The sequence below is a fragment of the Lepus europaeus genome, chromosome 8 (assembly GCF_033115175.1).
Source record: "Lepus europaeus isolate LE1 chromosome 8, mLepTim1.pri, whole genome shotgun sequence".
In the NCBI taxonomy this organism is placed as follows: Eukaryota; Metazoa; Chordata; class Mammalia; order Lagomorpha; family Leporidae; genus Lepus; species Lepus europaeus.
This window is the reverse complement of record NC_084834.1, coordinates 76,592,473-76,609,953: the sequence shown is the minus strand read 5'-3', so window position 1 is coordinate 76,609,953 and position 17,481 is coordinate 76,592,473. Positions and strand designations below refer to the sequence as shown.

At 37.5% G+C, this 17,481-nt stretch overlaps 1 protein-coding gene and 1 pseudogene across 1 annotated transcript in view; one reads left to right on the top strand and one right to left on the bottom strand.

The window, feature by feature from the left end:
- The window catches only part of PPP3CA (protein phosphatase 3 catalytic subunit alpha), a 325,310-nt gene that overhangs the window by 28,042 nt on the left and 279,787 nt on the right, over positions 1-17,481 (bottom strand). Inside the window, exons 9-10 of the mRNA XM_062199820.1 lie at positions 13,249-13,374; positions 12,418-12,492 (exon numbers count right to left, since the gene is read on the bottom strand). Of these exons, the coding sequence (XP_062055804.1) occupies positions 12,418-12,492; positions 13,249-13,374 (201 nt within the window). The remainder of the gene's footprint in view (positions 1-12,417; positions 12,493-13,248; positions 13,375-17,481) is intronic.
- On the top strand, positions 10,879-10,978 carry LOC133766170 (U2 spliceosomal RNA; annotated as a pseudogene).

Genomic DNA, 17,481 nt, shown 5'->3' with positions numbered 1-17,481 from the left:
ATGATCATATATTCTGTGCATGCCTTAAAAAGGACATTTCAATGTATTTATGTTTACCTAAAGGAGAAACTAACAGCATGTAATATCCTACCTCAATTAATCCATTTACCATGACTGAAACAAACAGAAAATAAAAAGAAAATGGAAATAAATAATAATTGTCAAGTTAATAATGTTGGTTTATTATCAGAGAGGGAAGCAATTATAATGTCTGGGTAACTTTCCTATGAAGAATGTCTCTGGATAAAGATGGGGATAGAATAGTTAAAACAGTGCTCAGTAAGGAGCATGCTAAGTGTTGTGAGAATGCAATCAGGTAAGAACTTAATTCAGGACCCTTAGGATTTACACATTTATAAAATACTAGACTGATATTTAAATGCTTTATTCAGAAATATATAAAGAGTTTGGGGAAAGTATAGAAAACATAGTCAAATAGTATGTTTAATACTACCACGTGTTATATCCAGATAGAAAGGTAACTGAATACCATATGATAGCACAATGGAAAGCAGGCTAAAGGAAGTAAGGGAATTCCTCCCCTGACAGTGGAGAATGTCTAGGAGCTGGTATGGAGTGAGTTTATCTGAAACTAAGTTCCTGTGAGCTCTGCTGTTGCTGTTCACCATTGAGACAGGGTGTTTGTCACTTCTCGGGAGATGCGGTAGGGTTTGGCCCAAAAAGGAGAATTAGGGAAATGAGCATTAGGTTCTAGCCAATGAATACAATAAGCACGTGTTGAAAATACGGACTAGATCCAAGGTATTGAGACATTAACATCACCTAAATAACTTACTATCTTACCCGGCTCACTTACGCGGCTCACTAGGCTAATCCTCCGCCTTGTGGCGCCGGCACACCGGGTTCTAGTCCCGGTCGGGGCGCCGGTTCTGTCCCGGCTGCCCCTCTTCCAGGCCAGCTCTCTGCTGTGGCCAGGGAGTGCAGTGGAGGATGTCCCAAGTGCTTGGGCCCTGCACCCCATGGGAGACCAGGATAGGCACCTGGCTCCTGCCATCAGATCAGCGCAGTGCGCCAGCCGCAGCGCGCCAACTGCGGCGGCCATTGGAGGGTGAACCAACGGCAAAGGAAGACCTTTCTCTCTGTCTCTCTCTCTCACTGTCCACTCTGCCTGTCAAAAACAAAACAAAAACAACAACAACAAAAAAACAAAACCCTGTGTTTGTGGTGCAGCTCCTCAATCTTTGAGCTGTGCTGTGTTGGACAAGTTACTATAAGCCTCTTTAAAGCTCACCTCCTTATGTATAAAGTGAGGAATATTCAAAGGGCTTTATTTGCATTATTTCTTATAATCCTCAAAACCACCACATGAAGAGAGTACTCCTAGCCTCTGTGTTACAGAGGACAGTTCTAAGGAACAGAAACAGTAGTAGGATCATTGCCTGGCAAATGACATTCTACACCCAAGGTTCATTACAGCAGCAGGCTGGCTGATAAGCTTCACAGTTAGGTGGAAGAACTAAATAAGCAATGTGATCATTAATTTTCAACATTCAACAAACACATGAGCCAGGTACTGAGTTTTGGCAAATGGTAAATACTCAAAACTGCCTATTGGTACTAAGAAGAAAATGCTTTGTGCAGTCATGAATAGCCAATTCTTCTCAGGGTTACAGTTTTCCCTGTAAACTAAAAAAATGAATGTATGCTCTTGGTATCAAGCTGCCCTGGGATAGGGTTTCATTTGTCATTTGTGGCTCTGAGGCAAAAGGCTGGAGCCCAGGGTTGATGCCAAACTCACCAGCGGAGGGGACCAGCAGCTTGGACGCTGCTGACTGTGCTTTCCAAACAAAATGGACCACCCCAGAAAGATGAGCTGACCAAACATAACTGAAACTTCTATTTCTACTGAGTTCTAAGGGGAAAAAAATGGGAGAACAGTTTTATAGCTTCTCATGAACTAAGAATAAAGATGAAAAAATAAAATATTTTGGAAGAGTGAAAACTGTCATAGAAAAATACTTGTAAGATTTAAATTTTCTGAGCATTTATTAAGATTCTTAGTCTATTCTTTAAATCTGCAACCAGAGATCAATTACAATAAAAGAGAATGTTTTATAGGCATTGGCCTCAAAAAACTATTCTGTAGTTATCCAATCAGTTAGTAATTATTCTCATAAAAGCACAATCTTCTGAGAACCTAGTCTAATGAAATGCTTCAGCATTCATACAAAATCATGAAAGCTCTGTGAGAAAAAGGAGAATATAGCTTATTTTCTTGTGCTATCAGTTTTCAGCAAGCTGACTTTGCCCACTGTGTTTCCTTCTGTGAAGAATTTCATATGCCAATTACCTCGACCTTGCAGTCATGGTAGTATGATACAAACAGAGAGCAGTATTTTGATACCTGTCTCACTGCATCAGTTAACTTAGGATTTTAACTGTTAAAACCAAATGCTGGGGCCAGTGCTGTGCTGCAGTGGGTAAAGCCCCAGCTTGCAGTGCTGGCATCCCATATGGATGCTGGTTCAAGTCCCAGCTGCTCCACTTCCAATCCAGCTCTTTGCTATGGCCTGGGGAAGCAGTACAAGATGGCCCAAGTTCTTGAGCCCCTGCACTCGCATGGGAGAACCAGAAGAAGCTCCTGGCTCCTGGCTTCAGATCAGTCCAGCTCCGGCCATTGCAGCCATTTGGGGAGTGAACCAATGGATGGAAGACCTCTCTTTCTCTGCCTCTGCCTCTCTCTAACTCTGCCTTTCAAATAAAGAAATAAATCAATTTTTAAAAAACAAACAAACAAATGTTACTCAGCTAGATTGATCAAAATATATGATGGCTTAACTAGGTATTATGTTTGGTAGTGAAGGCGCCAATATATCAGTTGCCATAAATATGATGGCAATTGTATTCCAGTACCCCGTAAGCACTGATGTATGCATGCTTCAGTTTCGATGGCATGCTGCATATAATGATTTATTTCCTTTTTAAAGTATGAGCATAGTGAAAAAATGTGGCTACCTTTGTCATAAAAGGAGCAAGTAGAAACAGTACATTGACTAGCAAAAATGATTTAAATTGAACACTAAAATATTCAGCAACTGGAAAAAATAATAAACTGAGAAGATAATGAAAGGCTGAGAACAACTTAAGAAATCTTTCAGAAAATATTAACTATTCTTTTTACATACATCTTTTTTCTGCCTTCTCTAATTATAGCATGCAAATTCAGTTATGATAAAAAGCTATGAGAATTTGAAGTTGTTAAACTGATATCCTTCTTTGCATCCACTTTCCTCTGCAAATTATATGGATTTCTCACTTGGCCAAAATAAAAATCATTTTTTCCTTTGCCTTTCTGGAAATAGAAGAGGACAAGAAAGATGTTCTCTATGTTCTTCTTTTATTATCAAATATTTTATCCCAACTCATAATCCCTTCCCCAACATTCTAAATCCTGTGACTACTGTGTTTAAACTTGGAATAATTCTTGTTCCTAAGCTCAACGAAGTGTAGAATCACAGAATTTTGTGTCTTCTTCACTACACAGAATATAGAGAAAAAGACAGCCTGTGAATATTTGCTTATAATAAACAAACAAAAAAAAACTCTAATGGAAGAAACAAATTCAAAATATACTATATTAAAATTGAGGTAATCTTCAGTTTTATGTTTTTGCTCTATTTCAGTGATTTGGTTACTATAAAAATAAAATAAAATATTTTTTTGCCTCTTTTCAATAATCTGACATGATACCCAGAGTCATTTCTTTCTCTCGTCAGACTCATGTCTCACATTAGTTTTCCTGCACTGAGTGTAAATAATCTGTAAGTAGCTGCCTGCATTAATACACAGGCCTGACTCTTGAGCTCGCTCCCTGTTCACTTCTGCATCCACTTCACTTGGTTGTCTTTCTTCTCCAGCTTCATCAGGAGGGGCAAATTTTAAGGATCACTCCTCAGTGTTTTTAATTCCTTCCACATCACCAATGTCAGAGACCCACTTCACTCTTAGATTCTATTATGATTTAATGCCAAGTCGGGCATTTCCAGAGTTGTGTGGGTCAGTTTAACTCAAATGCATGTCTGTAACAGATGTCACCATTCTCTAGAAACTTTTAAGTTTTTCTGTAAATGCTATCTTGTCAAATTCCTGTGGAGCCCACAGTTGCAATGCTTGGAAGCCTCTTCTGAGTATCTCCTTTTTCTCTTTCCACTACCTTTATTCTGATCTAGTCACTTCAACCTCAAAGTACTTTCCTAGGTTCCTAAATTAGATCCCTATCTTGCTTTGTGCATTTTTTTTTAAGGTTTTATTTAAAAGTCAGAGTTACAGAGAGGGAGGGAGGGAGAGGGGGAGTGAGAGCAAGAGTGAGCGAAAGAAAGATCTTCCATCCACTGGTTCACTCCCCAAATGGCTGCAAAAGATAGGAGGGCTAGTGTGAAGTCAGGAGCCAGGAGCTTCTTCTGGGTTTCCTATATAGGTGCAGGGGCCCAAGGACCTGGGCCATCTTCCACTGCTTTCCCAGGCCATTAGCAGGGAGCTGGATCAAGGTGGAGCAGCTAGGAGTTGAACTGGCAACCATATATGGGATGCCCACGTCACAGGTGGAGGCTTTGCCTGCTACTCCACAATGTCAGCCCCAAGCTTTGTTCATTTTCATCTTTCTGAGCTTGAGAAACATGTTTGCTGCTTCTCAGATCTTGCCTTTGTTTCTCCTCTGCTGACTGACTTCAAGTTTATGCATCAGTGAACAGAGAACAAGAGTTGTAATGCCATTGGTTCTCAGGGCACTTTAGTTCTGTGTCTCAATTTTATACTTTTATATGAAAACAATATTACCCCCCCCCAAAAAAAAAAACCTGTTAATTATTACAAGGCAGACAGCTTTGCTACTTCAGATTGGGAAAACCTGAAATACATGAGTTCTCAAATGAGTTCTCAAAAGTACAATCATGACAGCCACAGAAGAGCTCTAAGCTAAGTTCTTAGTAGACATTCTGCCACGAAACAAAAGGGACGTCTAAGATGGATTTCTTCAGGCTTAATTTACTGACCCCATTTAGGTTTTTAATGCACGGATCACATTTAGATGCTATGAATCTTTGCTGAAAATAATTACTTGATTTTGTGTGTAATCCCTTTACCTGTAGGACTCCCAAAGTATTTCTGCAAAGGAGTTGTTTATTAGTATCAAGTGCCTTTTTTTTTGGGGGGGGGGAAGGCAAATAAATATATGTTTTGACAGAAAATAACATAACCAAAGCCTTACAGAGGTGCTTCTCAAGGACCAGTAACATCCATGTTTGTCCTACTAATTTTCAGCTTTGCAATTTAAGAAGTTCCATGTGATTTTTGAAAGCTAGACCAAAAACAAGTAGGGAGACACTCTGGAACCTGTGATATTAGATATAAAGGATTATCTAATAATTCAAAGCAGACCATGGGAGATAATTTTCTTGTAACAATTTAGATGTTTTGTAGAGGCATGTAAAAATCTGCTCTGATCTCATATTCAGTGACTTGCTTGTGGTTAACATTGGGATAAGGCAAAAATTTGAGTAAAGGATAAGAGTTCTCCATGTGGTTTGCTCTTTAGTTGAAAGCAGAGACATAAATTCTAATTCAATATTAAGTCTTTCCAGTGTAGCTTGAAACTATATTTGGCTTGAAATGTTTTAGTTTTACTATTTTTTTCTTGTCTTTCTTATTCTATAGGATTTTGGTTTCCTGTTCTCAATTCTTTCTTGTTAGCAAGATTTTTCACATCATATTCTCAAACATAATTCATATATATATATATATATATATATGTGATCTCATAGTCTCTTTTAGTGCTTAAAAGAAATCTCAAATGAAAAAAAAATCTTAACTCATGAAACTGTCTGTCATTAGGTTTCTAATGCTTAGTATTACCCTTGTCTTCCTTATTAAAATAATGAACAAGAAAGAGAGCTTTGTGATGGGACGGCTTGATTACTGTCAGCTTTCCCTGCCTTGCACCCCCTTACTTTGGGATCACTTACTAATCCCTGGTCTAAAATGAGTCTTCTTCATTAATGAGGATTAACTAGCAAATGAGATTCATATTACTTGGATTTCTTTCTTCTCTAAAATGCTCGGGTGAATAACACTCAATTGAAACCAGATTCTCTACCATCCAAAGTCATAACTGGATACAGGAAATAAAGATCCCAGTACATATAAAGTAGATCAGCAAAACACATTCTTTGGCATTTAACTGCCTCTGTAGTTTACAAATTAACAGAAGTTTCATAATTGTGTTTTATATATATATATATATATATATATATATATATATATATATATACAGGCAGAGTTAGTGAGAGAGAGAGACAGAGAGAAAGGTCTTCCTTCCGTTGGTTCATCCCCTAAATGGCCGCTACGGCTGGCGTGCTGCGCTGATCTGAAGCCAGGAGCCAGGTGCTTCCTCCTGGTCTCCCATGCGGGCGCAGGGCCCAAGGACTTAGGCCATTCTCCACTGCCCTCCCGGGCCACAGCAGAGAGCTGTAGTGGAAGAGGAGCAACTGGGACAGAACCGGTGCCCCAACTGGGACTAGAACCCGGGGTGCCAGCACCACAGGTGGAGGATTAGCCTAGTGAGCCGCAGCGCTGGCCCAAAATATATTTTTAAAAGGCCAATTTAAAACAGCAACCTTTTTCTACATAACCTATCAAATTCCTTTATTTGTAAGATGGAAGCCAACTAGCAGAGAATCAAGATGTAGTTTTCTACTGCAGAAGCCAGTGTGAGTCAGAAATGTTTTATCTGATCAGATACACCTGCATTTTAAATGCGATGAGACATTTACATCGCCTAGGAGGAAACTGAGTTTAAGCAGAAGTAGAATGAGAGGCTGGTGTTGTGGAGTGGTGAGTGAAGCCACCATCTGTGATGCCGACATCCCTTACAGGTACCAGTCTGAGACCCGACTGCTCTGCTTCTGTTGCAGCTCCTTGCCAATGTGCCTGGGAATACAAAGCAGCGGAAGATGGCCCAGGTCCTTAGGTCCCTGCACCCAAGTGGGAGGGAGACCCAGTAGAAGCTCCTGGCCCCTGGCTTCAGCCTGGCCCATCCCTGGCTGTTGCCGTCATTTGAGGAGCAAACCAGTAGATGGAAGATCTCTCTCTGCACTTCCTCTCAGTAACACTGCCTTTCAAATAAAATAAATAAATCTTAAAAAAATAAAAATAAAAAAAAAAGGACGAAGCTGTTTCATTTGCTTTGACTTTTGAGGAAAAAGAAGAGTACAGAATCTGTATCATTCTATAGCATATTTTGCAGAAAAACTAAAATATGTTGCATGCTTATTAGTGTTGCTTTGTTTAAAACAGGCATCATGCTGCTTCCAAGGGAAAGATATTAAGCATTATAATCTCAGGTAGTGGAAATTTCAAAAGATTACAAATCTGGGCATTAGACTTACTGAGTTTTGACCACTGCATGTGTAGAACAGGAGTAACAATAATATACAGGTCAAAAAAATTGTTCTGAGGATTAGAGATAATATAAATTGGCCCAGTAAACTGCCCAGCAAATGTAAAATAAATCAGACTTTAAAACTGACAAACTTTGTTGGCCAAAAGGTAGAATCAGCAAATCATATACTGATTTACATAAACCACATACAATGATAACGTAAGTGTTGGCTGCTGTCCTTATCATCACCAACACCATCATAAGATGGAAAAGAGGAGTTGAGGGATCCTGAAGGAAACCAGGAGAACCCCTATTTGCTGCAGGCCCTATTGCTACTAAGAAGCCAACCTGGTGAAGTAACAAGAGAGTTACGGATGGCAAAGGCACCACCATACCTCTGAATTTTCAGCTGGATATTAGATCTGAAACAAAGTATTGAGTAAGGCTTGATTTATCATGAGATGGTGGCCCCACGTGGAATAAGCAGCGACTTAAAGAAGAACTTTATTAAATCCTTTTCTGTCTGCTGATGCCTGCTTCCTCCCCTGCAGCTGGCAAACAGGCTGACATGCAGACACAGAGGCAGACAGGGATGGATGCACCAGCAGGCTGCTTGTAGCACAAGTGTTGGTGTGGTGGCAGTGAGAATTTTTTCCTGCTATTGGAAGTTATGTTACCAAAAAAAAAAAAAAAAGGTAAAAAGAAATCACAATATATATTATTAATAAATTGCATTCCCAGAGAAAGCATTCTGGGAAGCTTTGCAATTGTTCTTTGAGCACCTCTGAAGAGATCCATAGTTTTTGTGTCATGTTGAAAGAGTGCTAGGGCTCCTTCTGACTGCTTGCTCTGAATTATATAGTATCTTACTATGTGAAAAACACTCTTAAAACTTCCACTTCTTTGCTTTTTTTCTTTAAAGGGAAAATTTATGAGCTCTTAGCTAAAAGATCACATTTAGAAGTCATAGCTACAAAATAAGAGGACTCATTTGATTCGGGTTCTAAAGTCCTTAATATTGAAACCGAGCATGCTCTTTAACTCCCATCCATTTTGGCATTGGTAGACATCATACTAAATGCTAGAAAATTCAGGACATTCTTTATACACTTTATGCGGCTCCACAGTGTTTTGAATATAGTGGAGATGCATCTAGCATTCTTATATTTTCAAGCTATTTAGAGAGGAAAAAACTATTTACAGAGGGTAAAAACAGAATCTAAGATTTCTTCCCCAAATATCAGCTTCTTCCCAACGAGCATCTATCTTTATAGGTACATGATGCCTTTTTTTGTTGATGGAGTTTCTTTAGTTCCGCTAGTCTCTTTTTCTGGGAAATATGCTGTCCCTGATGGAAACCAGGGTCTGCACTGCTAGCCTGTGCTGGCAGGGGCTGACCCAGCTTAGAGATATTTGCTTTTCACTTTTGCTTCTCTCTCTCCTCTTCCAAACCCCCCGTCCCCCAACAATGCATAGCAATGGATGACTGTATCTCCTAGATTTGACTAGGGGAAACAACCAATAAATTTCAAACACAAAAAAATTTCAAACAGGGAAAAAAAATCATGAGAGTGGTCTTGAAAGAGGCCATGGGAAATGAGTATATTATGAAAAATTTATGTATGGATCTATTTGCATCATAATAAGCTTATCTTTAAATTGTTTCTCCACACATTTTGAAGGATCCTTGTTCCCACCTGTTAATAAAGTATGCTACATCCAAGCAACTGGAATCCAAGGAAATGAAATCTAGATTTGCTGAGAATTACACAGCCTCCCCAAACTGGCAATAGTTATGTACAGGCACATAGGATTTTCGCTATGCATTAAACATTTCTTACTAGCTTGTGTACAAATTTTGCTTAAAAATTTTGAAAAAACTTTTACTGTAAATGTAGCTAGTGGAAATGACTTAAACAGAAGTAATGGTGTTTAGAAACAGACAGAAGTTAATGACATTTAGGTTGACAGGAATGGCCTACTGAATGAAGTTAAAAGAAGTAAGGGACACAGGCCCATCTGCTCCAGCTGGGAGGAGCAAACTAGGTCCTGCTGACCATCTCCCGCCTTGAATTTCGGGAGAGCAAAATTAGAGTTCTCTGCAGGACTGACGAAGTAGTTCAGGGTGGTCGAACAAGATTTCAGGATGCTGTTTTAGAATGAAAGAATCCTTCCAAAAAGAACAAGCACTCCTAAAATTGGAATTAAGGGGCTTAAAAGCAATTGCTGATGAGCACAGCACACTGATTGGAACTAATTATTTTAAAGCAGAGTAAGTTAAAAAAAAAAAAAAAGAACATCCTTTTATGTGAGTGATGGAAAGGGTGGGTAAAGAGGCTCACAAAGAAGGGAATTAAGCACCACGTCAGTCTTGGGAATATTTAACTAGTAAAAAATAGCCAGCAGTATCGAAATGTGTCAGCAATTATGACTGCAGCACATGGCACATGATAGGTACTCAATGTATATCTGTTGAGTGAATGGAATAATACATAAATTGCAAACATATGAAGATCTACATATAGGTGATAGGAACTAGAACTCCTCTCCCCCCAGTACTCTAACAGCTGGCAAAACATTGTCTCCCTTCTCCCTTCACCGGCAAAGAACTGCATTCTACAAGTGTCCTGCCTGTGCCCCGGAGAAAGCCACGCTACACAGGGAGGCCAAGAAGAACTGGGACAGACAGGCCTTGCTGGGTTTCACCCATCCCCTTTCATAACCATTAGAATTATGATGCTTTTCTAACCAATCAGAGCTGTCCATTCTTCATGGAACCTACACATAAAAATAGACAGTTTTCCACAGGACTTCATTTCTGAAGCCTCTCATAAAATTTGACTAAGTTTGTTATGCTTTGTTACAGGAGTATCATTTGTGACCATATGATGGGTGAGGAACAAGGAGTAAGGGGATATAGGCAACTATTGAAAAATGTTTATTGACATCTAGATTCAGATTTCATATGGTTGGTATTCTTCATTTAGGAAAAAAAGTTTCCGTCATCATAGAAATATTATCTTCTAAGTGATAAGACTGTCCAAGGAAAAGTTAACCTGGGCAAGCTATGGCTATGTTAAAGAAAGGGAAGTTCTGGCTACCTCAATTTAATCAGTACACACTGTATATGTGTATTGAAGTACTGCATTATAGCCCATAAATATGTACAATGACTGTTACTATAAAATATTTTAAACATGAAACATCTAGAATCTAAATAAAGCACTAAGTGAACTGTACGTTTAAAAAATGTGTCAGTAGTTCTTATGACTACTCAAGTTAATTTTCACTCAGTTACAATTTTTTAATCTACATTTTTTCTCTCCTTCCCTCTACTGCATATTTGCATCCTCTGACAAAGTGAAACAACCCAGAAACAGCATACTGAGACAAGTGATGAAGACAGGTGGAGTCATCACATGGAGTTTAACTGACAAGTTAAGAATAAATTGTGCTCTTTCAATCTTTTTATTATTCATTGAATCGCTTCTCGGCCTTTTGGCTAAGATCAAGTGTATTATTCTTTGAGTTTCTCTACTTTTTAAAACAATTACTTAAAAGTTTAACTGGCACTTAACACTTATACATATTAATAATCTGATATAAATATAGAATTGCAATAATCAAATTAGGGCAGTGAGCATTTCTGTTTCCTCAAACACTTTGTTTTCTATCTACTGGGAGACACTGGACTAGTTTTTCCCAGTTATTTTGTAATATATCATAGACTGAGGTAGACCACAGTTATCTGACTGTGGTACAGAACACAAGCACTAACTCCTCCCATCTAACTGCGTGTTGCTACCCACCTCTAACACATCCCTTCTGACCATACACTTCTTACGTCTCTAGTGACCACTGGTCTACTCTCTTCTGGTATGAGATTAACATTTTTGGCATCCACAGATGGATGATAAGAGTATGGCATTTCTGTCTTTGCAAACTTTAAATTTATCCAATGATACAGAACCTATGTGAGTACATGGATATTTTTACTTTATTTTGCCTGCAGCATTGGCTATTTTGCATTTATAGTTATGACCTGTACTAAGTCCACAAAAACATTCAATCATGTCATTCAGATATTAACTTTCAGAAAGAGTGGCATTCTCTTTTTGCTTTCTCTAAGTGTAGTCATTAACAGCAAAGATGGTAATGTTTACCACAGTACATAGTTTCCCCCTGGCACCTTCACCCTTTATTTTGTAATTTGTCTCATTTTTACTGATATCATCTACTTACACATCAGTGTTTCTAACAAGACTGCACTTGCTTCATGAAATAGGTCTCTAATTTATCTTGGAATCCTTAGTGTCCTTATTTTGTAAACACTTAGTAAATGCTTATGAAATGAAGCTTTCTCTTGTATTTTCCTTCTCTAGTTGTGTTTTCTAATTAGTTTCCATTAATTCTGAGGTGCTTTTGTAAGACTAATTTTCCCTTTCATTTTAACTTCATAGATCTTTGTGTCTGGTAGAAAAAAGTATACTCTTTGAGAGCAACTAAATACCAAATAGTGTCTCAGCACATTAAAAAATCCCCTCCTAACCTGTTTATTTTTGATTATTATATATATTAAAAAGTACTGTGATTTAAATAAATGCCAATATATCAATATGTATAACATATCAAACAAAATCTAAATAACAGACAGGAACAACTCCACTAAAGAACACTTATAAAAGTAGCCCACTGAACTGCAATAACTGGTGAAAAATAAAGCATTATATTTACATTAAGGGACCAAATAATGTCACTTTGCAATGTGAGGTACTGAAAGATCATTATAAAAATAGTTCACTACTTCAACAATGTTTTCAAACTTACAGGAAACTCAGGGCTTAAGTTTCTTATACTTTTTTTAAAACTGAATCAGAAGGTAAAATTATATCTTTCATTCTCAATAGTAAGTTGTGATATAAACACAATCAGAATCTTAGCAATTTATTTTCAGGGTTAGCAATGAGATGCCAAGTAATGGCCTGGCAGACAACATTAGTACAAAGGCTTAAGCCTCTTACCATCAAATCCATCTTCTTCTGACCCTAGTTCATCATCTGAGCAGATGTTGAGGACATTTACCAGCATCTCAGTGACTAGAGAAAGAAATGGAAAAAAAGTCAAGACTTTATATTACAACCCGAGTTATCCTGGCACAGTTAATGAACAAGACTAGCGATAATATGTCCAACTCAGTATATAGAATAAAAAAGAAAGGAAGGGCAATAGAAGGAGAGAAATGAAGAGGAAGGGACAACAGGCTAATTCTTCTAAATAGAAAGGAGATCAAGTAAATACAATTTTAAATGTAAATTTGTCTGATTTTATGTATTACACACTAATGCCTACTATTTTTAATGAACTCTATTGTTATATATATTATAGCCTTCAAAATATCATAGCTCTAAGCACTATCCTGCAATAATTATTAGTATCAGTTGTATAAGGAAAGTATGGCTATTCTAACCTTTTAATTTGAAAAGTAATTTGTAAAATAAAATAATACTATGGAAGCACAGTACATGGGGTAAGAAAAAAGGTAGATATTATTGTTTGAAACCAGGGAAAACTCATTTTCCTTATTTTTCAGAGAACTGTTTCTAGAAGTGTATAATGCCTTCCATCAAATATTACTCATTTCTTTCATTTTCCCTTATTTTTTAAGTGTATTTGCTAAAAGGATACACAATGGCATACATTCAAATCACTTTTTTCATGGTACGACTTGTGAATTTCACTGGGTAAGCCAAAATGTTTCTCTTTCTGCGTGTTACATGGTAAGAGACACCTCACTTTTCCTTCTTTCCTAGGCCGTCTTAAAATAAAGAACATTTCAGGATTACACAGCATACCTTTTTCTCCAACAAATGGCAGGGACCAAGTGAAAACATCCATGAAATTTGGAAGCCAGTATGGATGTGGAGAACAGTTGAATTGCCTGATATTCATAACGTTGTTCTCATACTTCAATACTGCAGCTGAAAACACAAACAGAACTATGTCAGACTCACAGAGCACATTTCTGCTTCTACACATAACTTTAGCTGATCAAGAAAATACAACTAGTTTACTTAAGTTCCAAAATACCAAGGCAGACAGCTTACTTATCTCTGAATGCTTAGTCCACTTCGAGACTTAAAGCTCACTCAGTGTTAATATGTGATTCATAATATGCGAAACTGAACACAAGATGATATATAATTTGGCAAATATTCCTATAAAATAGTTATTCAAATGTCTGTCATGAATTGGTCCAAGTGCTTGGTGCAGCCAAGAACATCCTAGTTTTATTTATTCAATTCCACTAATAAAAGTGGCATAGCTAAGTAAGTTTGATGTAATTTAATAATCTCCCAAACATCTGAATTTTGTTTTTTTAAAAAAGTACACCTCTTCTTCCAGTACAACTCACAAAAACAGTTGTAAAAGCAGTTGAAATTAGACTGCTTTCTTGACTTCCTAAGATGAAATGTTGAAATTGAATTTCAATAAAATGAATGCATTCTGATTCTGATGTCTGAGAAATATTGCCCAGTCCATGACCTAGAAAAATGAACCTGCATTTCACTCCACTTTGTATGGGGTCTGGAAGGCAGGCAGACTCTGATACAGAATGCTTCATTTGGGGGAGATCCTGAGAGCACAGCTAGTCCTTCTGCCTGGATTCAGAAATTCATTTGATGGTAATCATGATTGACACAGGGTTAGCAGGTCTCTGTGAGCCTTTTCAATAAAGGAAAAGCTGCCTGTTTTAATGGGCTGATGTGTTGTCTGTGGTTGGACAATTTTAAGTTGTGGTGAATTCTCAGGTTGAGATCAAATCCGCTTTTACCATTCAGTGATTCTAGTTCTGCTTTCCGGAAAAATACGAAACAAATATGTTTTGCTTCTAAATGAAAGCCTATTAAATATTAAAAATGATACTTTCATTTCATAACTTTCTGAGCTCTGGCAAGATTTCACTTTTATTATTCTATCACAGTATGATCAGCATTACATTAGCGAGAGTAATGATCAGACCCTACAAGATGTCAAATGAGCTATACTTTAGTGGTTGAAAAGAAAGAAAATTAATCATTTCATCACTTTACTTTTTTAGGATGACTTACATGAAATATGTTGTAGCATATGGTTATACATAACGTAACAAAGTTAGCTCTTAAAAAACAATCCATGTATTGGGGGCCAGTGTTGTGGCATAGCAGATAAAGCACCCACATGTGATACCAGCGGAGGATGGTTTAAGTGTTGGGCACCTGCACCTATGTGGGAGACCCATGTGGAACTCCTGGCTTCAGCCTGGTCCAACTTTGGCTATTGCAACCATTTAGGGAGTGAATCAGCAAATGGAAGATTCTCTCTCTGTCTCTCCCTCTCTCTCTGTGGCTCTGCCTTTCAAATAAATAAAATAAATATTTTTTTTTTAAAAAAAAGAACCTATATATTGGAAAGTTACTGAATGTTTTTCAGGCTTTAACAGAGAAGCATTTCCAAACTCTGCATTTGCTCTTCTACCTGGAATATCTGCCCAGAAACCTCTGCATATCCCAATCCTTCCCATGGTCTAGAATTCAGCATAGCTGCTATACCTCCTGTGAAAGCCTTTTTGATAACTTTGGATGCAATCTCTCCTTCCTCTAAATTCCACAGTGCATTTATTTTCAATTTTGACTACAGCTATTCTTTGTATTTATGTATATGCTAACTCCATCTTTAAGGCTTTAAATTTCTTTGTGTCTCATGTGGCTCCTTACTCAGTCCAGATGCTCAGAAGCAGGCGACACACATCCCCTATATTCTTTTTCAAGCAAATTTTTTGCTAAGCCTTCAACCCTCTTTCATGTAACATGGCTTCCTGACTCCTTTTTCACACTGCTCACCCCTCATATGGATGCATGCCAGATGGGCAGTGTCTCTATTGAACCGTGCTAGAACTAATGTAATCTTTTAACTGGGTTTGACCAGTACAGACAAGTGTGGGGATAGACAGTTTTCTGTAGTTTGGCCATTATACATGCGAAATCGCAGCATAACACTGTGTGGCTGTTTTCAACAGTTACAGGTAGCTAAATGCATGCTTGTAAAGAGTAAAGTCTGCTTTGAATCATTTCTGGGTAATCAACACGGTTCCAGGGAACACAGAGTCATAGACACTTTGGGGAATCAACATTGATATGAAGGAAGTCATTCTCTTCCCACTCGATAACGAACTCGCCATATGTTTCTGGAAATCCATTCTCCTCCACATTATACTATCATTTATGCCATCTGTCATTTGATCTAAGAATACGTTTACATGGTACTAAAACATGCAAAATGAAAAAATAAACATGGCAAATTACCACACACCACTACCTCTGATCTTCAGCACGGGGAATGGCAAGGTATTTCCCATCTTGACTAGTGCTACATAAGCACTAGCTCCATGGAAAAGATTTTTACTAACTTTGAGTAAAACACACTTATAGTAGAAATGTATCCTCATATCCTCAAAAGAATCTTTCAAGACTCTAAACTGTCTTTTCCAAGAGCAATTTTCTCTGTAAGAATCCCCAACTTTTTATTAACATTAGTGTGGTGGTAGAGCAGAAAGACAGAAAATAACTATAATTCATCTTCAATATTCACTGAGTCAACCAATCTTGGATTTCAAGTATTTGAAAAAATTATGTTTGTACTGAACATGTGCAGACTTTTCCCTTTGTCATTATCCCTTAAACAGTACAACGCAATAACAATTTACATTGTATTAGGCATTATAAATAATCTGGAGGTGATGTGATGGATATGGAAAGATGCGCACAGGTCACAAGCAAATACCAAGCCATTTTACAGAAGGAACTTGAGCATCCACAGATTTTGTGTTCAGAGGCTCCTGGAACCAATCCCCCACAGTAAGGAGGGATGAATGTATTATAAATACAGTGCCCTGGAGGAAAGGGAGCACCTTCATTTAATCTTCACGCAAATCTAAAAAGCAGGTGTGACTGCCCTTACATTACAAAGAAATTGCAGTTGAGAAATAAGAAACTTGTTCAAGATCATAAAACCACAAACTGGCAGAAGTCGCCCACATTGAAACATCACTTTTCTCCTGATATCAAGTTCCACCATTCCCTGCTGTCTTTCATAAAATTGCAAATGTATGAATTCTAGTCCTGAATGTTATATTAATTTAACTTGGAATATGACATTTATAATTAAAGAGGTTTCAGCTCTTTCTAAGTGTTAAGTTAGGTCTGTCCAGTAGATAAAACAGAGTTCTGTTCCATAGGTGATGAGATAAAAGCATTCATTAATTCAACTTTAGCTCAACACAATTTATTTAAGAGCCTACTGATAAGGTGAAATAGTTTTCAGATTTTATTTTGGGTTACTAAAAATAGAAGTTACATTTTTTAACAGTAGCCATGTTTGCTATATGCCTAGAACTATGTTCAGTCCTCAACTCTTTACAACCTTCCTCAACAGTGGTTTTTATCATTTGCCTTTTGAAAACAAGTAGAGAGGCTCTGTTTTTTGCCCACGGTCACACTCAGGAAGGTTTAGAAAGTTCTGTCCAGAATCTCGAGTTCCTTATTCTTCATGTATACTATAAACACTCACCCTAACAACATAAACCATTCAATGTTTACAAAATGTTAGACACAAATTCTGTGTCCTCTTATGTTTAGTCTCATAAAAGCACTGAAGGCCAGGAAGCCAGAATGCTGGATGGATTCCTGTCACTCATGGGACCCAATGCCACTAACTTAGGTTTCAGTTACCTCTTCTAACTGCATGGGTTTACTCAGAGAATTTACAAGATCCCTTCCCCACCTGAAGGATGTTAATGAATTATCAGCAATTCTATAGGCTATTAATCAGACTTTTTCTTCTTTTTCCCTGGATTAAAACAAAAAATAATCTTAATTTAAAAACAAAATTATAAAAATGTATATTTTATTCAGTAATATGTTTATGCAAAAATACCTTCTGAATAGCCTTACACTGATAAATTACTCATGCATGTGGAAATTTTGTATAATAACTATATATCACAAAAACACAGGAAAAAATAAAACATTCTCAAATATCTGCAGTCA